This window comes from Emys orbicularis, chromosome 3 (assembly GCF_028017835.1).
Source record: "Emys orbicularis isolate rEmyOrb1 chromosome 3, rEmyOrb1.hap1, whole genome shotgun sequence".
Classification (NCBI taxonomy): domain Eukaryota; kingdom Metazoa; phylum Chordata; order Testudines; family Emydidae; genus Emys; species Emys orbicularis.
The window spans coordinates 78,089,392-78,116,215 of record NC_088685.1 but is presented as its reverse complement, the minus strand read 5'-3'; the positions used below and the strand labels follow the sequence as shown (position 1 = coordinate 78,116,215).

The window sequence follows — 26,824 nt, the reverse complement described above, 5'->3', positions numbered from 1 at the left end:
TGCAGGCACAAGGTGGAGTCCAGGGTCATATGAGGAAGTCACATGCCCTTACATGGCTTTGATGACTCACAGGAGCAGCCATTGCCCACTTGGAGGCTTAGGCGTTCACAGGAAGACTTGCTGGGCAGTACGAGTTTCTTCTGTGGCCCATTGTGCGAGTCAGTTGCCTTTGAGGAACCATCAACACAAAGCTGTCTGGCTTCAATGTAGATTTTTACCTGATGGGTGTTACTCCAGGAACAAACACATTTGGGATACAGTTCTATAGCCAATATTCATAACTTCAGATACAAAAATGATACATGCATATAAATAGAATAATCACACTTTGCAAATCATAACTTTTTTCATTGACACTTTACATGACATATTTTGTAGAAGTTTTGTTGTAATTGTCTAACAGTGGTAGCAACAGTGATATACATGGTCACATTTCAATCATACAGCATCACAGTTGTCTGTAGGGTTCCATTGTTGAAGCTGATTTTTGTGTCCAGGAAGTTGATGCTAATGTTCCAGAGAGAATTTAATGGACGGGTGGTGGTTGTTGAAGTTGTGGTGGAAATCTATGAGGGAGTTTGTTGTCTGTCCAGAGGATGAAAATATCATCGGTGTATTACAGGTATATCATTGGTTTCATGGTGCATTTGTCCAGAAATTCTTCTTGACTCATGAAGAGTTGGCTTATTAGGCAGTCACCCTAGAATTCAGGGCTGTTCCCATGGTCTGGACAAAGTGTTCGTTGTTGAATGTAAAATTGTTATGAGTGAGGATGAAATTGATGGGTGTGATGATGTGTTTGTGGGGGATGAGTTTGTAGATTTTCTCTTGGGGTTGTTTGGGGAAAGATGGATATCCTTAAAGATTTATCCTTAAAGATTTGGGGAAAGATTTAATGATATCCTTAAATTCCTGGGTAAATTGTTTTGTGGGGCCTCATTAACGTAGTCATCACAATTGAGAACTACTATGGTGCCCCCTTTGTCTTCCGGTTTGATTACTATCGTGTGGTCAGATTTCAGGGACTGTATAACTGTCTTCTTGGCGGTGGAGAGATTGTGGTGGATGTGATGTTTAAGGATTTCATAGTCAATTTTTTTTCTTGAAACAATCAATGTAATGATCAAGAGTGTGCTTTCATCTGCTCCGTGATGTCTGGTCAGATTCTTTCTTCTTATGATTGCCAGTGGGATGGTGGTAGTTGTGAGTGGTGTCGTCATTGTTGTGAAAGAATTTTGTTGAGGCTACACAATCTGTTCCACCTTGTATTTAGCAGTGACACTCTGAGTTAGTTTCCCAGACCTGAAGAAGAGCTCTATGTAAGCTCAAAAGCGTGTCTCTCTCACCAACAGAAGTTGTTCCAATAAAAGATATTACCACACCCACCTCTCTAGTATCCTGGGACCAACACAACTACAACAAGACTGCAAACATAAAATAAACACACATTATTTAAAGGTGAACTGTAACCCTAAAATGAAATTTGAGTTAAACAAAGAAATTTGTTCTATCTGCCCCCACCACTATGGTGTGGGGTCATTTAGCAGCTAAGTTTTAACTAACCTTTAAGAAGTTTACTTTCCCATTCTGTGAAATCTTTTTGAACATCCTGGTTTGGGAAAGGCATCCTAACATTCATTTTTGCTATCAGAGATTTCACAGCTCTTGTGGGTTGCATGACTTTTCTAGTCCAATGCTGCTGCAGAGTGATGCACCTTGGGCAAGCTAAGGAGTATCAGAGGATTTCCTAGGGGCAGAAAAGAATGTGTAGGCATTTCTATGGCCTTGTTACCACAGCATCTTAGCCCCTGACATAAATTCATGAATTTACCAATGTAACATGCTGTATTATTACCATCCCCATTTTACAGATAAGGAACTGATGCATAGTCAAGTGCCTTTTCCAGGGTCACAAAGGAAGTCTGTAGCAGATCCAGGAATATAGTTTACATCTCTTGAGTCCCAGTCCAGTGCCTTATCCACAGCTCATTGTAATGCTAAATTCACCCACAGCCTGGTTCAAGTACAGTGTTGGTAATCAGATGGCCATGAATGCTAATCCTAGCTCTGTCACTGGCTCACTCTGTGGCCTTGGTCAGGTCACGTCCATCTTATTGCTTCAGGCAGTGCCAGCTCCAGGCACCAGCCCAGCAAGCAGGTGCTTGGGGCGGCCAAGGGGAAGGGGCGGCACGTCGGGCTCTTCGGCAACAATTCGGTGGCGGGTCCCTCGGTCCCTCTCGGAGGGAAGGACCTGTCGCCGAATTGCCACGGCGCGGTGGAGCTGCAGCCGATCGCGCTCGCGGCTTTCTTCCCCCCCCCCCCCCCCGCCGCTTGGGGCGGCAAAAACCCTGGAGTCGGCCCTGGCTTCAGGTTCCCCCTCTGCAAAACAGGGCTGATAACACTCACATGAGTGGTGTGAGGAGTGCTTAATTGGTTGTGAAGTGCTTTGAACATGTGAATCTGTGTTTAATAAATGTTATTAATTATTTCTAATCTTGACTCCATTTTATTGTTAATTTTGCAGTTTGCCTGTAACTGTAGAAGAAACCCTTTCTAGATCACTTCTTGCAATGACCATCTTACTCACATTCAAGTCAAAATGATAGTATTTAACTGACACATTCTAGATTATGTGGTACTGAAACTTCTTTAACCCACAAACCAGATATGGTCACAACAAGTCATCTAGCAAAGTAAAAATGTCTACAGTTTGATGTCTCTTCCCTTCTCATAATAATGTAGTTCATTAATATTGTTACTATCCTGGTTGGATAAAGATTTAGTATTATCCCTGGAGAGTAGAAAAAGCCTCCAAAATACAGTACTTGTATGAAGTGAATTGAAAAATACTATTTCTTTTGTTTTTTTACAGTGCAAAAATAAATATTAAGTGAGCACTATACACTTTGTATTCTGTGTTGTAATTGAAATCAATATATTTGAAAATGTAGAAAACATCCAAAAATATTTAAATAAATGATATTCTATTATTGTTTAACAGTGCGATTAATTAATCGCGATTAATTTTTTTAATCGCTTGACAGCCCTAGTTTAAAGTTACAGGAGATCTATACAGATCATCCCGAATGAGTGACAGTAAAATCTCTATACCACCTTATGGTACTTTGTATTTTTTTTTTTTGTATCATATTGCAGAAAAGAGTTATTCTAGAACACTTTTTAGTTTTAAAATTATATTGAGACTATTTTTGTACCCTTTGGCCTTTTAAACTCATGTTTCTTAGTTACCATGTGCAAGCCTCGAAGTGACAGAAAAATTAGAACTGGTATAGTCTAAATTAATCATAAGTGGTTTTTTTAAGAAATCCAGGTGCCACAATTTTATGGTATGGTATCATGTGACCAGCTGGAGTTGAATAGTAGAGGCTTGGGATCCCAGATCCTTTGTGGAGAAAGTGGAGAGCAACCGAATACTAAGAAACATTCTTTTAGAAAATAACTGATTTTTTCGATAAGGGAAGTGCGGTAGGTCTAATGTACTTGGACTTCAGTAAATCATCTGACACCGTAGCACATGGGAAGTTATTAGTTAAACTGGGGAAGATGAGGATCAGTACAAGCATTGTAAAGTGGATTAGGAATTGGTTAAAGGAGAGAAGGCAACGGGTTGTGCTGAAAGGTGAATTATCAGACTGGAAGGAGGTTACTAGTGGAGTTCCTCAAGGATCGGTCTTAGGACCAGTCTTATTCAATATTTCTATTAATGACCTTGGCACAAAAAGCAGGAGAGTGCTCATGAAATTGGCTGATGATACAAAGTTGGGAGGCATTGTCAATAGAGAGGAGGATCGGAATATTATACAGGAAGATTTGAGTGACCTTGAAGATGGGAGTGACAGAAATTAAATGAAATTCAATAGTACAAAATGCTAGGTCATTTACTTAGGGTCTAATAATAAGAACTTATGCTGCCAGCTTGGGGCTCATCATTTGGAAGTTACAGAGCAGGAGAGAGACCTGGGTGTGTAGGTTGCTAACAGGATGAGTATGAGCCAGTAATGTGATGTAGTTATGACAAAAAGGCAAATGCGATCCTAGGATGTATTAGAGGTATTTCCAGTAGAGCTAGAGAAGTAATAATGCCATTGTAAAAGGTACTGGTAAGACCTCATCTGAAATACTGTGTACAATTCTGGTCACCTGTGTTCAAGAAAGATGAATTTAAACTGAAACAGGTGCAGAGAAGAGCTACTAGGATGATCAGGGGAAAGAAGGGCCTATCTTATGAGAGCAGACTGGAAGAGCTTGGTTTGTTTAGTCTAGCAAAAAGAAGGTTGAAAAGGGATATGATTGCTCTTTATAAATATATTAGGGGGAGTTAATACTAGGGATGGTGAAGAGCTACTTAAGCCTATGGACAATGTTAGCACAAGACCAAGTGGATATAAACTGGCCATGAAAAAATTCAGGCTGAAAATCAAAAGGTATCTAACCATCAGAGAGGTGGGGTTCTGGAACAGCCTCCCAATAGGAGGGGGAGGGGCAAAAAACTTAATTAGTTTTAAATGAGAGCTGGACAAATTTATGAGTGTAATTGTATGGTGGGGGTTGCTTGTGATGGTAGGGTGCAGGGCTCACTTCTGGCTCAGAAGGCCGGACTAGATGATGTGGTGGTCCTGTCTGGCCATAAACTCTGTGACTGTGTTGTATAACCATTGATGTTTTAAATGATGGACTTAAACAGCAATGAAAGACTAGATGTGCAACATGCAGTGATTTCAATGGGTCCAGGATTTCACCCCAGAGTTTTAGACACAGTTGTCTAAACGGCATCCACAAAATCTGCATGTATTCCTACTATGCACAGATTTATCCACAGCTGCACCTACAAAATAGGTCATTCCTATGATTCTACAGAATGGCACAGCTGGTCATTCAGAATTCCCTGCTATATGTTTATAAATGACATGGTTCTTCATACATGGCAAGAGGTGCAATTATGCTAGATGCCCATCTAGCACACTTATTGGGAGGTATTTAACATTAAAAAAAAAAACACCCTAGCTTTGCTACCTGTTCCAATGCACATTGCAAGGGTAGGAATGCAACTGGCAGGTCTTTACTGCCGTTTTAATACAACCCAAACGAGGGTAGATTGCAGTCAGGTTTGTTTACCAGATAAAACACACAACAATGGTTGATTTCCATTTTCTCAAGCTAAAGCCTAAACACATGACCTGGTCCAGGCTAACTGTGTAATGTAATTATAGCTTCGGGGGGAAATTAGCTATCAGAGCAGAAAGCTGCTTCCTCCCCCTGGAGAGTAAATCTTTCCAATCCAGCCATTAATCTGGATCCTCCCCCCTCCGCCTAGTAGCAAATGCCAGCATGTCCCTTTAGCACTAGGTGAGTTTTGCCCTTTTCCTGTGACCTGCCCTAGCCCGCGCTGATGGGGAGAGAACGGTTGCTTTTCGGAAGAGGCTATCTGTGGGGGAGGACAGGAAGGGGAAAGGAGAGAGGGGTGTGATTTTTATTGCCCCGGTATCTTGACGCTCCCAGGAGCAATGACATCACCCAGCCTCCTCGCTGCGAAGAGACAAAGGCGAGAGGCAGCTGCAGAAGGAGGCTGCTGCTGCAGAGATCACCACGGAGACCCAGCACCGCTGCTCCATCCCCTCCTGGCCCGCTGCTAAGCTGAGCGTGCCGGCTGGCTCCAGAGCAGCCCTTGCCCATGCAGACTGCCCTGGCGAGCGGCGAGGGGAAAGGGAGCAGCAGGCAACGCGCAGCATGCACTGGGGTGTTGGTTTTGCCTCCTCCAGGTCCTGCGTGGTTGAGCTGAGCCGGAATCAGAGCCTCACCCTCGGCTGGTGTGCAGGATCCGAAGAGCACTTCTCCTTTTATGGGGACATCATCGCTTTCCCTTGGCAGGATTACGGTGGGATGATGGCAGGGCTGGGTTCTGATTCGTGGTGGAAGAAAACCCTTTATTTGACTGGGGGAGCCCTGCTCGCTGCCGCGGCGTATCTGCTACATGAACTCCTGGCAATTAGGTGAGAGACAGGGAGAGAGAGCCTGGGGCAGGCTGCAGCAGGGAGTATTTGGAATAGATGCTGCAATGGGAATAGGAAATAATAAGACAGTTCTGATCTGATGGGAATGCATTGTACTCGACTTCACCCCTTGAGAAACTGACTCAATAACAACGAGCAAGGCAGAAATCAGGAGTCTTTTGTAATTATTTTTGTTTACTGGGCATTTCAGAGCTTCACCTCTGTAAGGATTAATGTCACACCAGTAGATACATCATTCTTAAAACGCAAGTGTCATAGATTCTAGGGGAGTCAACCACAGGGCACTTTTCAGAGATAGTTTTAGCCTTATCTGGAAACATCTGACTTGTCTGGCCTGTGTTTTAAGGACGGGGCTCAGAATTAAACCAGTGGGCTTTAAAACAAGAACTACTTTCATCATGGACCCACCTTACTCTTAGATCTTGCCATTTTAGCTGCTTTGCAAAAAATTGTTTAATAGATCGTCATGTATTAAACCATCTTCACCCAAACTACCAGTATGTTTAAATAAGACAACTCTGCATAATAAACCTCAGCATCAAATTAAACATACTGGTCAGTGCTTTTTTGGGGTTGCTCAAAAATCTAATATGAAAATGCATATTTAAAATGATGCAGCATCAACTGGTTATACAAGATCTCTTGGAAATAAGAAGAAGCCACAATTGTTTTCAATGTAGTATTGTGTCTGGTTATGATCTCTAGCTTCATAATGGTGTGAGTAATAGGGAGCATGAGAGCAGGAATAGACACAGGAGTATGTTTGTCATAGACTAAGATCTGAAGTAAACAGTTGCATATGGTGCTGCAGTTTGTTTACAAGGATAGTAAATCATCTCAGAAAATGGTGGCTTTAACTACTGATTTCCCAAGGATGTACCTGGAAATATAATATCCACAACAGAGGTGATATATTACTAGTACACTGTTTTAAAGAAATCAATGAGAACAATCTCAGGGGATTTGATATATGTACACCATAGAAGTATGGTGGAGACTAACATTATGAAAATGGAATGGAGATGAACTTCAGACCACTATGGGCCCCAACCTGCCCTTCTTACTCAGCTAAGCCTCTCATTGATTTCAGTGAGGACTGCATAACTGGGTCCTAAATGGTTACTATGGTCATTGCACAAGACAGCTGTTTGTGTAATGTAAACAATGGCAAAACACAGAACTTATTTCTGGATACAACATTTTCAAAGAAATAAAGGATCAAAGTAGCCCTGTACTAATGAGCTGCCATGCACAACATAAGGTAAACAAAGATAATGTTGCCATTGATAACCTTTTAATAACACTAGCACTGAAAGATATATTCGCCTTATATATTTTATGCGCTTATTTTCATTCAGCTTACAATAAATAACTGTATAAACATAATTCTTGGAAAATACTTGAATTCAGGGATGTTTTTATCATTTAAATTTCATAGATTATCTTGCCTCTATTCTTAGGAGAGATTTACAGAATGAAATTACTTCACGTAGCCATATTTTAAAAGATATTACATTTTCTGGAGAAATGTGTAGATGTGATTGACTGGTTCAGCAAATATGTGCCATCTGCACAGGCTACTAGTAATGTTAAATCTGTGTTTGAATGTTTCAGTATGTACAGTATATAAAGGGATGCTATGAATGTATTAAATGATTTAAAATCAGACATTTTAAAATGTGTAAAATTTGGCAGTCAAATTGCAATTGCTAGTGGCCAAATTTTAAAAGCAAAGCAAACTAATATCATCTCTGGCAGTTCAGAGCTCATTTTTGAGAGATTAAAATCATCATCATCATGCCAACCAAAACTGCACGGGCTGCTGTCTGTGATGTGCAGTGCAACCCTATTCTGTACAGCATCTTTCATGGACAATATATCCCAAATGCTTCACAGACTGAAACTATTCAACACAATGTATTGTATCAAGATAGTGTGTGATGATTCAGTTAAGGCCTGGAGTCATAAAGGGGGTGATTTCCAAAGGCATAAAGAGCCAGTAAGCACCTCACTCCCTTTGACACATGTGCCTATGAAAATCTCCCTTAAAGTCAATAACCAAAGGCAGTTACTGTAAGAGAAATTTACAGGCCAGAACAAAGAAGAACAGATATGTTTTTAGATAAGAAATCAACAGAGATGAAGACTGGATGAGGTGGATGGAAACTGAAACACTGTTTGAGATGGCAGAAGCATCAGAGCAGATGGCTTTTACACTAGCAGTTGCAAATTTGTGTGAAGGCACAGATAAGAGGCCAGTGCTAGACAAGTGCCAGAGGTGCAGGAGTGTGCATAAGAGACAATGGGCCTTCTTACTCCTTTGACTTGCTCCAGTTTTACACCTGTACAGCCACATTGACTTTGATGGATCTCATGGAGCTTGGGTCAAATTCTGCTCTCGGTTACACTAGTGTAAATCCTTTGGAATCCTCTTGATTTGCCTCAGTGTAATTGAGAGCAAAAGTTTGGTCCCAAGTCCAGGAGGTAGATTGGAGCAAGTCCATGGTGGGCTTTGAGAACCATGAATGGGACATTTTGAACTGGATCCTGAAATGAATGAATAGCCATTGGAGTTGTTTGACAGCAGGGGTGATGTGACCATGAGTCTTTGTAGATGGGAGAAGGCAAGCAGCAGTCTCCTGGATATTCTGGAGTTAGGAGAATACGGATCTTGAGAAGCCATAGAGATGAGAGTTAAAATAGTTGAGACGAGAAGTGGTGAAGGCTTCCACAGGGTGGAGTCAAGGCAGTCAAGTGCAGAGGTGGTAATGGACACATGTACAACGGGAGGAGATACAAAGAACAGAGAACAAGGCCAAGGGTAATGACAAGTTTACAGACAGTGGAGGTGAATGGCATTTCTGAGTCTGGAAGTGGGGATAGGAGAGCTGGAACTATGCTTGAGTTGTTCATGTTCTTCAAGAGAGCCTCTCTTTTCTTTAAAGCCCTTAACTGAAGGAAGTAGATTTGCAGGGCCTGATTTTTCCATTGCCTCACCCCTTGTGTTGTCATTTATAACTGTGCAGAGTGGCTGAAAACCCCTACCACAGCAAAGTCGGAGCATTTTACACTCACTTTGTCTAAGGGGTCCGTGAAAGGTTAGACTGAAAACAGAATTCAATTATATATATATATAGACGATAGATTTCCAAAGGGGCCTGCACCTCCATCCGAAATTTTTTAGGGGTTCGCAAATGAAAAAGGGTTGAGAACCACTGCCTTAGTCCACACAAGCTTGGGTGTCAATTTTAGTTCATACTAGCATTCTGCACACTAACTGGCTCGAATGAACCCTACTGACATGCACTAAAAGTTCCCCAGTGCATGTTAATATAGTCCCATTTCAAACAGTAATATGCTACCCAGAACAAGGGAACTTTTAATGTGTGCCAGCAGGGTCCACACAGGCCAGGTAGTGTGCAACATGCTAGTGCACATTAAAATTCACACCCCAGCTAGTGTGGACTAAGGCACCATGTAGACAAGCCCTAAGTGACTACATGAGGCACAAGGCAGGGGAGTTTCAGGCTTGCTTGCTTGCTTGCTTATTTTAGTCTATGAGCCTGGGCTTATTACCTAAGGTTTGCAAGATTTTTTGGTCTCTCCAACATAGAATTAACTAAGCTTCCTGTCTGAATTCTGCTCCTGCAATGTAAGTGCTTTTTAGTGATTTCAGACTTGATGAATAAAAAATTACAATAACCCATTAAAGGGAGGACAAAATGTTTTGCCTCAGCCATTCTCGCTCCTTCATGCACTTAATATATTGATATATGGCACATGCTGTAATCTGGGTTTCTTTTAATTCTGTTTTGTTTTGCCAGGAAAGAGCAAGAGGTTGATTCCAAAGATGCTATTATACTGCATCAATTTTCAAGACCTAACAATGGTGTTCCCAGTTTATCTCCTTTTTGTTTGAAAATGGAAACTTATTTAAGGATGGCTGATTTACCCTACCAGGTAAACTTGAGTGCACTGTTTCCCTTTACATTATGGTTAACTATAGTAACACACAATACTAAATATGCAGGGGAAATATCTATCATATCCAAGAGAAGTGTATAAGTACACATATAGCTAGCTAGATACACACTTATCACTATAGTGAAGTTTTGGTCTGTGATCTTCAAGGTAGACCTGACATAAGTTGGTTGGTCTAAACATTCAAGCACTATTCCAGATTTCATTGCTTGATGGCAATTGAAAATTTAATTTGGGGGGAAATGAACTTTTGGAGTGGTTCAGGGTTCATATAATGCTACATAATGGACTGGGTTTGCTCTAAAATTCAATGTTGTTTAGTTTTATGTAACCTACCAGGTCTGCTATGTTAATAGATCAAATTTAAGCTGTTGCAGTTTTTTTTCTTTCCTTTGAGGGTGTCTCTTCTATGCTCTCCTAATAGAATAGACACAAATCCCTCATTTGGCCTTCCATTGCAGACACTGCCCTCCTCGCTGAGGAGGACAGGATTGCTTGCAGAGCCCATGAATGCCCTTTCTTAATAGTAGATGGGTTGCTGTTGAGGCACTGTCTTTCTCCATGGACTGAATCCCAAAGTAAACCAGGGATTGAGAGACAGGAGACTGGGAGATGTATTCTGACTCTCCACTAGTCAAGATCTAGCCACCAGGCCACTGGATAAGCTCACACTCCATTGTTACAGTTTTAACTGAGCTGTTTTACATTTTATAATTGTCAACTCGCTGAGGCAGAGAACATACCTTTTTCTGCATGTGTAATGCACTGTGTAAATTTAAGATGGACTATATGAATGCTTAATAATATGATAAAAATACATGATGGTACAATGTGGTATAAATGTTTGTTTTATTGGCAGACGTTTTGGGGTGACTACATTATTCACAAGTAGTGGAGCCATGAGTAAGTTGTGTGGTCATCTCAGATGGGTTCCAGTAACACTTTTATATCACACTGTTATGAAAATTAGTTTGTTTTTGACATGTAGCTGGCAGGAATTTTTTTTAGAAATGTTATTTAGAGTATTTTTACTTATTGTTGTTGGTATCCACCCCCAACAAAACTCTGCTGCTTTACTGCTACGAATAGAATAGTGAACATGTACGGGCAGCTGAGGTAAAGAAAAATGATAACTGATATACCTTAGAACCCTTTAAGAGTATCTAAAATAGTTTTTTAAAAAGTCATGTCTGGTTTTAATGTCCATTATCTTGTGATTTTCCAGCACTAAAACCAAGCACAGTATTGTACTGGAAAGGAGGAAATTCCTGGCCTCCCAAGGATATATGCCTCCCAGGTCCAGCTGGCACAGCTCACAAGATAGTGAACTTTAAACATATCAGCACAGGTGCAGCATGGGCAAAATCCCCTCTGACACCTCCGACCAATTTGAGCCTGAATTGTAATTTGGGGATGAAATTGCTGTTTGCAGGGACAAACATATTTTTGGCGGGTTGTCTTTTCTTTGCAATTGATTGGTTAAGCAGGTTTGGAATGATTAAAATAGCTCTAGTGAAGGTGGAGTAGTGGGCAGAAGGCAGATGAGGCTGACAAAATTGCAATATAAAAGCAGCTTATCCCATGGTTCTGCAATTTTTAAAGGAATGTTACTTACCATGTATATGATACACACACGCACACCCCCTGGTTATCCTATTCCAAGAATGCGTGTATTGGGGCCCTCTATGCCATAGGAGGTATGTCTAGCTGGCATCAGTGATCCTGGCTGCAGTGTGTGATGGATGCTGATAATGGCCAGTGATGGGGGCACTACCAAATGGGCTGGTTCAGAGTGGGCAGTCCTGCCTTCCACACAGCTGGTGTGTAGATCCCAATAGCTGTTGTGCCCTGGAACTGAATCCTGACCCATGGGGAGTGCTGAGCACAGGCATTTTTGCAACTGCCCATCGTCAGGGGACAGCCACACACATGCTACTCTAAGAATCTTCCTTTTTGGCAGGAGGCTGTGCTGTGCTGCCCTCTGCCCAGGGTCTGCCAGTGTTGTCTCCAACACATGCACTTTAAAGCACCCTCAACCAGCTTTATTTTGCACTGTACTTACTCTGGATTTTTACATGTAGTTGGAAGGAAGCATGTGGCACAGTCCTCTTTCCTCTGGCCATACAGAGATTTTGCATGATCATATCTACTTTCCTATCACCACTTGGCATGTCAAGTGTGTGTAAGGCTGTGCTTGTCTCAGCCCTGCACAGCAGCATTGTCTACACAGCAATTCAACATCCGCTGCTGGCCCATGTCATAGAATCATAGAATATTAATGTTGGAAGGGATCTCAGGAAGTCATCTAGTCCAACCCCCTGCTCAAAGCAGGACCAATCCCCAACTAACTCATCCCAGCCAGGGTTTTGTCAAGCCGGGCCTTAAAAACCTCTAAGGAAAGAGATTCCACCACCTCCCTAGGTAACCCATTCCAGTGCTTCACCACCCTCCTAGTGAAATAGTGTTTCCTAATATCCAACCTAGACCTCCCCCAGTGCAACTTGAGACCATTACTCCTTGTTCTGTCATCTGCTACCACTGAGAACAGTCTATATCCATCCTCTTTGGAGCCCCCTTTCAGGTAGTTGAAAGCAGCTATCAAATCCCCCCTCATTCTTCTCTTCTGCAGACTAAATAATCCCAGTTCCCTCAGCCTCTCCTCATAAGTCATGTGCTCCAGCCCCCTAATAATTTTTGTTGCCCTCCGCTGGACTCTTTCCAGTTTTTCCACATCCTTCTTGTAGTGTGGGGCCCAAAACTGGACACAGTACTCCAGATGAGGCCTCACCAACGCTGAATAGAGGGGAATGATCACGTCCCTCGATCTGCTGGCAATGCTCCTACTTATACAGCCCAAAATGCTGTTAGCCTTCTTGGCAACAAGGGCACACTGTTGACTCATATCCAGCTTCTTGTCCACTGTAACCCCTAGGTCCTTTTCTGCAGAACTCGGTCCCTAGTCTGCAGCAGTGCATGGGATTCTTCCATCCTAAGTGCAGGACTCTGCACTTGTCCTGGTTGAACCTCATCAGATTTCTATCCTATCCCTACCCTCCAGTGTGTCTATCACTCCTCCCAGTTTAGTGTCATCTGCAAACTTGCTGAGGGTGTAATCCATCCATGCCATCCTCCAGATCATTAATGAAGATATTGAACAAAACCAGCCCCAGGACCAACCCTTGGGGCACTCCACTTGATACCACTTGATACCGGCTGCCAACTAGACATGGAGCCATTGATCACTACCCGTTGAGCCCAATGATCTAGCCAGCTTTCTATCCACCTTACAGTCCATTCATCCAGCCCATACTTCTTTAACTTACTGGCAAGAATACTGTGGGGGACCATATCAAAAGCTTTGCTAAAGTCAAGGAATAACACCTCCACTGCTTTCCCCTCATCCACAGCTGACTTGGGATCATGGGGCTGTCAAACTGCATTGTAGACATTTGGGCTTGGGCTGGAGCCCAGGCTCTGGGACCATCCCCCCTTGCAGGTCCCAGAGCTTGAGCTCCAGCCTGAGCCCAAACCTCTACACCACAATCTTACATTCCTGCCGCCCGAGCCCTGCAAGCCCAAGTCAGCAGACCTGGGCCAGCTGTGGGTGTTTAATTGCTGTGTAAACATACCCTAAATCTCCCCTGTGCATTGTGTATCTGGGCCTGCTGGAATAGATGTTACTGTAGGGGCTGCAGGTTACTTGGAAACCTAGTTGAAGTCTTAATAAACTTTTAAAAAGTTTAATCAGGAGGGGAAATTTTCTACCATGACCCCCAAATTGCTTAATGTTCAGTCCCTGGGGTTGAAGTTTATGGGGCTGCATGGGGTTTAAAGGCAGAATTTATCCCAGCTAAACTGTTGACAGGAAGGGACAAAGACAGACCTTTCAGCTAACATAGTCTTTGCTGCTGGCCCTGGAGGAACCTACCTTCCTTGTGTTTCACAAGATGCTGATTGGGGCAGCTTCCTTATAAATGTAGTGGCAGGGAGCTGTCCAACAATCTCACTGGCTGAGACAATGGAAATCTGACTGCCGGTATACAAACTTCTAAGGGGTTTGAGGATTTAGATTTAGAGATTTTTGGTCTCCCTCTGCTCCTCCTCCCCAAATCTAAGCTTTTATTTACAAGGAAAGAAAGATTCTAGCCCCGCAGGTTTTAGAGGCCTCCTTTCCCAGTGTAAATTAAAGCACTGTACTTTGTTGGGTCCCATAAACATTGTAAAACCAGCAGTGCTGGAGGGACCGAGTTAGACCATGGTTGTCTCCTGACATGGTTTGTTATAGTTACAGGGAAAATGTGCCTTAGATGCCTTCTAGTAACTCTTGAGTGTACCCAGTGGGTGACAGGCCTGGCTCCCTGCACCTCACTCTGGGTGGAATCATGTAGTCCAACCACTCTTAGATGGGATCTATGGGGTGTAGCCCCCTTTTCCCCACTGTGCCAATCCAACAGGCCCAACTGCATTGGCACCTGCCAGCCTTTTCTTTCTGGGAACCGTGACCAGCAAGTTGATTAAAGTGATTCAGAATCAGCATCTTCAAAACAAAGCTGTATTTATTCCTTCCCCCAAAGGTAGAAAGCATGTAGAGCGAAGGGTACAAACAATAAAAGGCCTGTATGCCTCGTTCTTACTTACGTCTTAGTTTTTTCTTGCCAACTTTTGTTGCCAACTTTTCTGGCCAACTTGCCAAATGTCCCTCAATCCAGCTAATCCCCATCTCTGGCTGGGAGAAACAGATTGCTCACAGCAGTCTCTCTCTCCCTTTCCTTGCCAGCTCTCACTGACACTTCCTGGGCAGTGTCTGGCCACTCACTGAACCCCAGCCCTTTTCTAGGCCCAGGGTCCTCTAATATTTGGTATCCTCCTTCTGATCCTAGATTTAGCCTTGGAAAGAATAAACTGTTCTCAGGCTGTGCTCAGCTTTTTCCATTGTTTCCTCTAGGTCTCCTATCTGTTTCATTGTTTTACCTTTCCTTCTTGGTTCTTCTAACAACCCTTTTTTATCTAACTCCATAGCCAAGTACCCTTCATAGACAAACGCAGAGAGGCGTGTACCATGTTCATAAAAATAATACAGCTATTTCCCAGTTTGTCTTATGGTTAAAGTACCATTTTTTTCTTGCAGTGCTGATGGGACCTAACCATGTGTTAGCTGTCGCTGAATCATGCTAACACCATGGCTGCTCTGCAAGAGAGAACCTTCTTTTAAGCATGACTGGGGATAATAGGAGTTTTGCTGTTGACTTCAGTGGGAACAGAGTGAGGCCAACACTGAGTGCTTTTGAAGATCTAGTTTTATCTCCTCAGCTGGCACTGTACCTTTGAGCTGCAGAAGCAACTCTACTGTCTGAAGCAGCAAGGATTCTCTTTGTACCATCCTACTAGGAGTCTGGTGCTACTCACAGATGCACCTTAGCACCTCAGGATATGTCTACGCTTTGAGCTGGGGTGTAATTCTTAGCTCGAGAAGACACACCCGCGCTAGCTCTGATCAAACTAGAGTGCTAAAAATAGAGTGTATCTGCAGCAGCATGAACGTTATTAAATGTAGCCATCTAACGAGGATCTCCTGCTGAATCTCCATTGCCACACAGTGTGCTATGTGTTTGTCTATCTTCCACCTTAGTGGCGTTCTGGAAGTTAAATTTTTGAGGCCTAAACAGGTTGACATTGTATTGCCAACCCCAAACCTTCAAAAATCATGAGTCACGCACCCAAAATAATTGGCTTAAAATCATAACATTTTAAAAAATAATAAATTTGAGTTTTTTTTATTTGGCTTCTCATTTTGAGCCTTTAGGGTTCACATTTTTGAGCTTTTCACCACGGCCATGAAGGATATCTTTAAACGGAAGCTGAGATTTTTATGTAATAACAGGACTCCAGGAGCTGGGTCTTTAAGAAGAACACCAACTATCATGAGACTTGCTGTAAAATCACAAGAATAGTTAACATTGTTGAGTGTCCTTTTAAATAAAGGAAATAAAAGAACAAGAATACAGTAAGTAGCTCATACCTGTGCTTTTAGGAATAAGCAGACTTGTAATTAAAGAGAATTATGGTCTAATGATCTAATTACATGACTGGAAGCCAGGAATTCCTGTTTTACTCCTGACTCATTCCCTGCTTGATCTCTCTGCTTCAGCTTCCCCATCTGTAAAATGGGGATAAATACTTAGGTGCAGAGACCTGCTAACTTTAATGGGACTCCACACAGGTGATGGGCTCTTGTGGATCTCATTGCAGGGACCTTGGCTGCAGATGAGTGAGGTCGCAGACCAGGAAATGCCAGGATTATAGGCAAAGACATACTTTCCCTCTCCAATGAGGGAGTGACATATATCATTCCATCGCTTGGGCCTGGCTGCTCGTTAAAGGCCTGAAAGAAGGCAGGAGTACATGCCATTGGGGTTTCCTCATCTGAGCTTGAAGTTGAGTCTAGGTCCTTCCTGTTCCCACTTTCCTTCCTGCATCCACTTTCAGTGTGGATTAGTGGGTGTGCAGATTAGCCACATTTGCCTTTCAGGGCTACTGAGATATTTCATTAGTTAGGTATCGGAGGGGTAGCCGTGTTAGTCTGTATCCACAAAAACAACGAGGAGTCTGGTGGCACCTTAAAGACTAACAGATTTATTTGGGCATAAGCTTTTGTGGGTAAAAAACCCAAGAAGTGCTTTTAAGATGAAGAATGCTACTGTGAATAAGTACCAAATATTATTGTTATTTTGTCTATGATGCAAAATTGTCCAGAATATTGGGCCTGACCCTGTGCAGTTCTGAGTGCTTCTATCCCCACTGGCCTTTAATTAAATAATTAACATTACATCACACCATAGAAGGCATCAAAGGCACATAACACCTTTCAGGACTGGTCCCATTGCTCTGCATTAAAAAAAACAAACAAAAGAAAAACAATGATGGGTACATTCTTTTGGCTAGGAATTACTTATGCTGGAAATAGGTTTTTGCATTTCCATTTGGAGTAAGGTTGTCGCTCTAGTTTGATAGTTACTTTATGGAGGATATTGCTTTTATGCTTTGGGTATTGGCACCTTTTAAAGAAAACTTTATACTGATCAAACAGAAGCTGAAGGGTGTTTTTTGTGTGTGTTTGTTTTTTTGTTTTTGTTTACTTGCTTCTTTTCTTAGAACTATTTTGATGGAAAACTTTCCCCTCAAGGGAAAATGCCCTGGATTGAATACAATCGCAAAAAAGTATCTGGCACTGAGTTCATTATTGACTTTTTGGAAGAGAAACTCGGAGTGAATTTAAATAAAAACCTTGGTCCACATGAAAGAGCTGTTTCCAGAGCAGTGACAAAAATGGTGGAGGAGCACTTCTATTGGTAAGCTTGCATGGTAAAGCTAGTTCTGTTCTGATCTTATCAAACCTGCCGCTGCACATTTTATCTGGAAATGAATGCTTGCTTTGTCTTTCAAATAACTCAGAACCGAGCTGTCAATTCCACAATTCTTTTCACTCTTGGAGTATTGGTGTCTCTTTCTGTTCTTACTTGTGCCAGTGTGAATCAGGAGTAAACACCACTGGAGGGTGTAAAGCCATTGCAAATGAAGTTCAGAATCAGGCCCTTTGCCCATCTGCAAGTTTATAAAGAGGAGCAACAACATGCTCCTTCACATATACTACTAATGCATATGCAGTCCTTTCACACATACTACTTCAGTGGCACATGAGAAATAACTGCAGGATTGGGCTGATTAATAATAGGCTAAATTTGAGACTGTTTAATACATTTGTGATTGCCAAAAGGGAGAGAAAAAATCCAGCTTTTGGGATTAATAGGTGACAGGAATGCAATATTTTGAATTAATTGAAAACTATATATATATTTGCACAGTCCTCTTCATTTAATAGAATGTTGTTGTTATTCTTCCACTATCAGTAATGGGATGCAGTATTGTTGACTGAGCAAAGTAAGGTCTAACGTTCAACTCGAAGGATTTCTCTCTTTGTCTGTCTGGTGGTAGAGTGACCTGAAGTCATTTAAAAGCCCATAAACCATAATATGGGATAGAACCTCACTAAATCTCCTGTTGCTAATGGTTACGCTCACACTCACAAAAATGAGAGTCTGCCCACTCACCAGCAAAGATTTAGGACTAGACACAGCAACCCTGACAAATGTAGGATGCTGCTTGTGACATCAGTAAGGCTACTGGTTGAGTAAGGCCCTTAAAAGCAGAGTGAGGGTTCCTAGTATGACTTCATTGCATTAAAAATATGTATGACAGAACACCGATTCACATTTTGGGGAGCCTTGTCATAAATAATTACGATTAAACTACGCTTGTCAAATAAATGAGCAAAGTACATTTTGTGATGTCTTCTTCTTGCTTTTTTTTTTTTTTTTAAATATGGGCCCCATCCTGCCTGGGGCTGAGTGCCTCCTGCTGAGGCGTTCCACTCCTACTGGGCCAGCTGCTGAGAGGAGCTGCTGAGCACCTGGAACTCCAGGTGTCTTCAGTGGGCGTTGCACATGCTTGATGCGTCTCAAGATCTGAACTATTGACTTCAATGGCAGTTGAAGGCACTTGGGCCAAGGTTCACCAACGTACGTAGGTGTTGTGACACTGAGCGTCACAATGCTGAACTTTTAGATGCTTAGAAAATCACAGGAACACACTGTGAATCACAAAGCCCGAGTTAGGTGCCTAGACTCCAAGACACTGAGCGGGGAGAGATAGGCACCTTACACTGTGATTCCCAAAATCTAGCAGGCTAGGCAGGGCGCCGACCAGAGGGGTGTATGTTGGGCCCCACCCCTCTCATTGAGATAGGTGCTTAAGTCTAGGTTGTAGGGACGTGTGTATCTCTACTAGCGATTCACATCTGGGAACCCTATTTGCAGTTAAGCGCCTACAGCATTTCCACAAGAAACTAGGGGAAGGAGGAGGACCTCTCTTACAACTTTTAGCTCAGTGGCTAGGGTGCTCACCTTGGATGTGGGAGACCCCTGGTTCAAGTCCCACCTTCACCTGATGAGAGAGATTTGAACAGAGATCTGCCACCTACCTTCTAGGCTGAGGTCAGATTTAAATTGGGCTTCAAAAATGGTCTCAGTCCGTTGATATGTCCCCTGCTAGAATAGTCAATGTCAATCCAGATTAGAAGAAACAAAAGTGACCTTAAAGTTATGGTACAGCAGAGAAAACAGTCAGAAACTAGGAATTTATACGTTAGCTTCTTTACACAGTCTGTTCTCTGGGGGTCTTGCAAAGGTTCCTAATTAAGGGAAAGGAAAGGAATATTACTCATGGCATTCAGAAATTTTAGCTATGAATTACCAACATAGATGTCATGGTTCCTGCTGGGTCTACAGGAGAAGTCTTTTGTCTCTTCAAAGTGGAATCTGTCTCCTTGCTGATTTCTAAGGGATAATCTAGATTAGGAAGAGAGGTTGAGATTAGGTTGGGGTTGGTTAATACGTTAGGAATGTGCTTGTTTACCCAGAACGATCTCAACTATTTGCCTAAACTAGACAAAATCTAAGGATCCTCACCTGGTGCAAGCTATCATAGTTCCATCGAAGAACCTTGAGCATCAGTGATGTACACCAGCTGAGGATCTGTCCCTAATGGTCTCCTACTTTCTTCATGCTAATGAGCCACCCCCTTATCTCTTGCTTTGCATAAATTCTCAATTAGTTTCCAACAGTAAGGGGATGATGCAAGCTAGCCACTTCTGGTGACTCTCTCTACCTGCTCCCATTCCTAACTTATGTATTGAGACTAAAGTAATTACCTATGTCTTTGTTTCAGATATGCTAGTTCCTGGGACCATTCCTATTCAAAGGACATAAATGAAATAATAATCCAAAGATTTGTACAGGAGTGCCTATCTGAGGCACTAGTAAGTTTTCAAAAATACACAGATCACACACATATTTAACGCCAGTGTATAACAGCCTAGACCCATGTAACCAAATAAACAACCAGCTGATGACACTACTCACCCCTCTCCTGATGCCTGAGAAAATAGATCATCTTACAGTGTTTCCTAAAGGTCCGGAGTTTCAGAGAGGCCTTTTATACAGATACTCATGCCTGGGGTGTGGGGGAGGAACTGGCCTTGAGCTACAGTGGTATGATTGCTCCCAGTACTCCCCTTAATGACTCTTTTCTGGATCTTCAGGACATCCACTGTTGATCCCCGGTAGTTCTTATGATTGGCCCAACAGGCCTATTAGGAGTCAATGAAATAGTCAGCTTGAGTGACAGTGTGAGCTGAGGCCCGTCTTAGTGCAACAGATGTGTTTGCTAACATGAAGTGTGAATTAGTGCTCAGCTTTAAGCAAGTTTCACCATTCTAATATTACAGATATAAAATGAATAGGTATTGGTAGTAAGTACAGATAAATCAGTTTATCAAGCTGTGTAACAATAACATACTTTGATAAGACCCTGGGGAGGGCCAATTTTCAGTTGCCTTAACCCAGCCTCTAAATTTGTTGGCACACACATTTCTGCGTGCTCAAATCATGGCTTTGTGTGAACAGATCAGGTAGTTGGCTGTTTAGTTACCTCCTTTGCAGGCCCAAATTTGAGTTTTGGGGCACCTGATCCCCCAAAGCATCCATACAAAGTGTCACAAGTCTGAGTCTGTTCATGAAAATTAGGCCTTTAATGGATCATCTGGGTCCACCCCCATTGTACTTTCACCTGATTAATATCCATATCGGCAATCTTTATATTGTGTTTGTCCTTTCCTGAACCAACCAGTTCTCAGTACTGCTCCACAATCAGTAAGTGAGATCAGGGAAATATTTAGTCCCAGTGAGAGTTTAATGGACAGGTGTTGAAGTTGTGATGGAAATCTCTGAGGGAGTTTAAGTCATTTGTCTAGAGGATGAAAATATCATTGATGTATCTCAGGTATATCATTGATGCATTTGTTCCAAAATTCTTCTCCAAGTGGCCCATGAAGAGGTTGGCGTATTGGGGAGCCACTCTAGCACCTCTGGTTTTTCCCATGGTTTGGACAAAGTGTTTGTTGTTGAATGTAAAATTGTTATGGGTGAGGATGAAATGGATGAGTTTAGCAATGTGTTTGGGGTGGATATCTGAGGGTTGTCATTTGTTTTGTAAACATTCGAGGCAGGCAGCTATGCCATCATTGTGAGGGATATCGGTGTATAGGGAGGTGACATCTATGGTGGCAAAGAGGGTGTGCTGAGGGAGGTTGTTAATGTTGTGGAGTTTGTGGAGGAAGTCAGTTGTGTCCTGGAGGAAGCTGTCCCTTTGTGTGGTGAGTCGGTTGAGGATGGTTTCTATGAGTCCCAATATTCCTTCAGTAAGAGTGCTGTGGCCAGATAGGTCTGCCTGGGTTCCTTGTTTGTGTATCTTGGGAAGCATGTAGAAGGTCCCTGGTTTGGGTTCGTGGGGGATGAGTTTGTAGAGTTTCTCTTGGATTTGTTTGGGAAAGGATTTGATGATATCCTTACATTCCTGGGTAAACTGTATTGTAGAGGTCTTCTTTGAGTTCCTTATAATAGGTAGTGTCAGAGAGTTGTCAGTTGGCCTTGTTAACGTAGTCATCACGGTTGAGGACTATGATGGCACCCCCTTTGTCTGATGGTTTGATCATTATTGTGGTTAGATTTTAGGGACTCTGGACAGACGACTTAAACTCCCTCATATATTTACACCACAACTTCAGCAACCACCACCCATCCATTAAACTCTCTTGCGAACACTCCCACACAAGCATCAACTTCTTGGATACCACAATCAGCTTCAGCAATGGAATCTTATAAACAACTATATATAAGAAACCTATGGATCATCACATCTGCCTTCATAGATCCAGTGACCACCTCAAACACACCAAGAAATCCTATTATCTACAGTCAGACACTCAGGTACCACAGAATATGCTCTGAGGAGAAAGTCTGGGATATATACTTTAACACACACAAAACTGCCTTCACCAAACAAGGACACTCCACCAGAGAAGTAGATCACATCATGGAACAGGCCACCCAAACACCCAGAGGGAACCTGCTTCAATACAGCAATAAGACTCCCTTTGACCACACACCCCTAGTTGTCACCTACTACCCCACACTGGAGCCCATATGGGGTATCATCCAACAACTACAAACCATACTCAATGGGAATCCCACCCTGAAATAAATCTTTCTTGAATCCCCTCTTCTGGCCTTCAAACAAGCCCCCAATCTTCCCAGCTCATAATCAGAAGCAAGCTCCACACAGACCAGGACACACCAACTCAAAGTGGCACCAGATCCTGCCAGAACACCAGATGCAAAATCTGCAGACATATCTCCACTACTACAATGATCAACACGCCCCCACAACACATCTTTCAAGATCCATGGATCCTACACATGCCTATCACAACATGTGGTGTACCTCATCCAGTACACTGAATGCCCCAATAACAACTATATGGGTGAAACCAGACAATCACTATGTTCTCGAATGAACTCGCACAGGAAAATGGTAAAAGACAAAAACATCATATCACCTATTGGTGAATGCTTTTCACAGAGCGATCACTCTGTATCTGACTTCTCAGTCCTCATCCTGAAAGGAAACTTGCAGAACCCTTTCAAAAGACAATCCTGGGAGCTTAAATTCATATCTTTGCTAGACGCTAAAAATCACGATCTCAATAAAGATACTGGATTTATGGCCCATTTCAACAATCTATAACCCACTAACCTCCCTTTTTGTCCCATGACTACAGGGTATTAATGGGTCACCTGGGACGGTCCCTTAGAATATGTACTAATTACTGATGCTAAACTATCTGTTCGATCTTGTATTTAGCTGTGACACTCTTAGTACCTTTCCCAGACCTGAAGAAGAGTTCTGTGTGGCTCAGATGCTTGTCTCTCTTGCCAACAGAAGTTGGCCCAATACAAGATATTGCCTCACCCACCTTGTTTTTTTAAAACTGACTTACCTAAATCAATTTCAAATTAAAAAACTTGCCTTGCCTTTAGTACACCAGCTCTCAGAATACTTAAATATAAATATTAATTCACTGAATTAATTTTAATTTGATTAATTGAAAGTGTCTCTGGGTGCTCAGTTCTGAGAGTATTGTATAACTTGGGCTTTTATTAGAACTTGCTTGGCTATTAAGCCAAATATCCTCCTTTTACTCTTAGCAAGAAATATCCTTGGTGACTTTTTACTACATGTTAATAGAGTCATTAAAGTGAAGAATTTGTGAGCTGTTTCCTAAAGAGATTAGAAATGGACCCTAGTGAGAAAGTAGGTGTAGTGTCAGGGGAATATTGAACTCTGCTTCTGTCTGGGTTGCAGAAATTTGTGATGATATGAAAGAAAATGTATAGGAATGCCCAAAAGGATTTTGCTCATTCTCTCTCTTGTATTAGTTAATCAGTATGTACAATGAGGAAATCCCACAGGCTTAGAACTATGTACAATGATAAACTGAAGTCATGTTCAGAACAGGAAAAACTGGGTTCGGGTGACTTTTGCTGGAAAATCCCAGTACAGTGGAACAGTTAACCTGTAGACAGTATTCTACACTATGTGATATTTCAATGTTTCTAACTAACTGTACGAGGCTGTTGTGCCTCCATCAACCAGCTTCCAACATGACCACAAATGTTTAAGCTGATTTTATGTTTTCCAGTTTGGAAATTACTCAGAATACTCGGCACATATTGTCATAAACACCCTGCATTTCCCAGACACCCGAGGCTGCATCTGCTCTTCCCACCTCCTCCTCTGATGGATAACTCTTTTAAACTCCCTGCTCCTGCTCCCACTGAAGTTGGTGACAATAATCCTATTGCCTTCAATGGGAGAGGTGAACTGTTCAATATTATTTATGACTGTCACTTTCCAAATTAATTGTTCCTTTTCTCACAAGCTTCTTCAGCAAAAAACTGAAATTCTCTTTAACCTGTTGGAAGAGTAATAAAGACCAGCAATTCAAGTGAGAACTGGGAGATTTTTGACTGGCAAAGCAAATTTAATAAAGACTCCTTTTAAAAGAATACATCTTCCATTCAACCAACCAAACATATAGATTGAAATACAGCAAAGTCCCTTTGAAAAAATATCTCATTCAGGGTAAACCTTCACTTCATAGGAGGATAAAATACAAAATAAAACCAATCTGACAAAGCATAAATCTCTTAAATGAATTATTTTTCTGTTTAAACCATAATACATTTCAGGGGAGAGTGGAGGCCTCTGAAAGAAATACCTATTACAAGAATCATCATATTGCAGCAAAATTATTCATTTGACAGGCTTCAGCAGTGCATAGAGTCACTTCTTAGACAAAGTATAAATAAAGCATAAGCCAAAGGGAATGGATAGGTAGGAAAGGTTTGTCTAATGTGTATCAGTCTTTTATTAACACCAGATCCTGTTTGCACAACACTTTGCTGTGATAATCTAAGGCCCGGATCTGCAACCCTTATTTCTGTTGAGTAGTACTTACTCCCCTGAATTTCAATGATCTCAGTGGGACTACTTGCATAACTAAGTGCTATGCAGTGTGAACAAGTGCTTCAGAACGAAGGCCAACATTTAGTATTCTAGGTGATATTCCACATTCATACCAAGATGTATATTTTACCACAGAGCTAGCTTTCCATCAGGCCAATAATCCTCAAGGCCTCAAGACTTACGCAAGTTCTTCATCAAACCCTTTTGCGGGCTACTTTGTAGAGGTGTTGGGGGGTCAATGTGCTGCACAGTTGTAACTTGTTTTCACCACATTCTAGGACATTAGCTTATTGCCAGTGGGTGGACAATCTCCACGAGACCCAGAAGATGCTTTCGTGCAGTGGACCCTTTAGTGACCTGCTGAAGTGGATTCTGTGCCACCTAACAAAAGGAATTGTGAAACGAGAAATGTACGGCCATGGCATCGGCCGCTTCTCGGAGGAAGAGATATACAAGCTGATGGAGAAAGACATGCGGTCACTAGCAGGTCTCTTGGGTAATGTACAACCCATTATATTCTGCACAGTCACTTTTTGCATGATTAGATTTACTGGTAATGCTCTCTGCCAGGCTGTTTAAACATTACTTTTGTTTCCAAACTATATGTACAGCCTATCATGGCACTAATCATTCCATGTCTGTCTTTCTAGTTAAGGGGATGTCACTTTTTTTCTTGCTGCCATTGTACATGTATATTGCCAAATTCTGCTACCAGAGGCATACACTCATCTCCTTTTATCTTCACTGGGAATTGTTTTTGTGTGTGTGTGAGGGCAGAACTTGTCCCAGGGCTTTTTAACAGCAAATATTTGTAAAGCTGGTGTTTGAAAATCACTTGAAGGTATTATAGTTGTTTTGATGAGTTGAGAATTTGATTGACACTAACACTCTTTGAGCGAGCTGTTTACTAACAAGTTATAACTGTTATTCGGTTGGCATTCAAACTGGGGGTTGAACTGCTGGTGAGACATGGGTTTGTACTGTCAGAAGTGATGGTGTAGGACTTGTTCGTTGCAGCAGGTGGACCTTTAGTGACAAAACTTAACCAAATTAGTGACCACCTTAAAAGTTTTTTGGTTTCCTCCTTCAAAAGAGCTAGTCTACGCCACTCATCTGCGCTCCCTTCCCCAACCCCAGCCCCCAAGGAATACTGTTCAGCTGACTGCTTGATATAGCAGGAGTGATACTCTGTAGTAGAAAAGAAGAATTTTAGTTCCTTAATCTTATCCTTTTCCACTGTCCTCTAATCTTTCCTCTGTTTCATACGTGTATGGTAAAGTTAAAGGGGTAAAACTTGACTAAGTTATCTCATGCCTAGCTGTGTAGGATGAAATCCTGTTGGAGCAATGTTGATATACGAGGAATTTATTAAATGCACATCTTTTATTTGTTAACAATGCTTTTTCCACTCTTGATTCTGTTTTTCATAACACCTTTTCCATCTCTTTGCTAGCTTCAGCTACATCATTCTTTCTCTGGGATTCACAGTGAGATTCATAGAGTTTAAGGCCAGAAGAGACCATTAGGTTATCTAATCTAACCTGTATATTGCAGGCTACTAAATTTCACCCCTGTAGTGAGCCCAATAACTTGTGTGTGACTAAAGCATATTTTCCAGAAATGTACCCAGTTTTGATTTATAAACATCAAGAATCCACCACTTCCCTTTGTAGTTTGTTCCAGTGATTAATCCACCTCACTGTTAAAAATTGGTGCCTAATTTCTGACTTGAATTTGTCTGGCTTCAGTTTCCAGCCATTGGTTCCCATTATGCCATTCTCTACTAGATTTGAGCCCTTTAGTACATGGTATTTTCTCCCCGTAAAGGTACTTAATGAGTGTAATCAAGTCACCTTTCAATCTTTTTGATCTTCTTAAGTCTCTCACTGGTATTTTCTGCAGCCCTCAAATCATTTTTATGGCTCTTTTCTGCATCCTCTACAATTGTACAACATTCTTTTTAAAATAGAATTGTATGCAGTATTCCATTCTCACCAATGCCCCTACTTCTACTCACTGCTCCCTTGTTTATAATGGAAGGATCACATTAGCCATTTTTGCCATACCATCGCATTGGGAGTGCATGCTATTTATTATTATTATTTTATTTATTTGAATAATCATAGTGCCTAGGAGCCCCAGTCATGGAACAGGACCCTATTGTGTTAGGCGCTGTACAAACAGAGAACAAAGATGGTTCTTGCCCCAAAAGGTTATAATCTAAGAATAAGACAAGAAACAACAGATGGATACAGACTGACCAGCAAGGAAGTACAAGGAAACAGAGAGAATATTGGCTGGCATAGTAGGCTGTGGTCTCGGCATAGTAG

The 26,824-nt window shown here is 41.9% G+C and overlaps 1 protein-coding gene across 1 annotated transcript in view; it reads left to right on the top strand.

Annotated features, from left to right (window-relative positions):
* Positions 1-5,525: 5,525 nt before the first annotated feature.
* Positions 5,526-26,824, top strand: part of FAXC (failed axon connections homolog, metaxin like GST domain containing) — a 34,869-nt gene continuing 13,570 nt past the window's right edge. The window contains exons 1-4 of the mRNA XM_065402191.1: positions 5,526-6,011; positions 9,857-9,992; positions 17,166-17,362; positions 24,773-24,990. Of these exons, the coding sequence (XP_065258263.1) occupies positions 5,749-6,011; positions 9,857-9,992; positions 17,166-17,362; positions 24,773-24,990 (814 nt within the window). The 5' untranslated portion in view covers positions 5,526-5,748. The remainder of the gene's footprint in view (positions 6,012-9,856; positions 9,993-17,165; positions 17,363-24,772; positions 24,991-26,824) is intronic.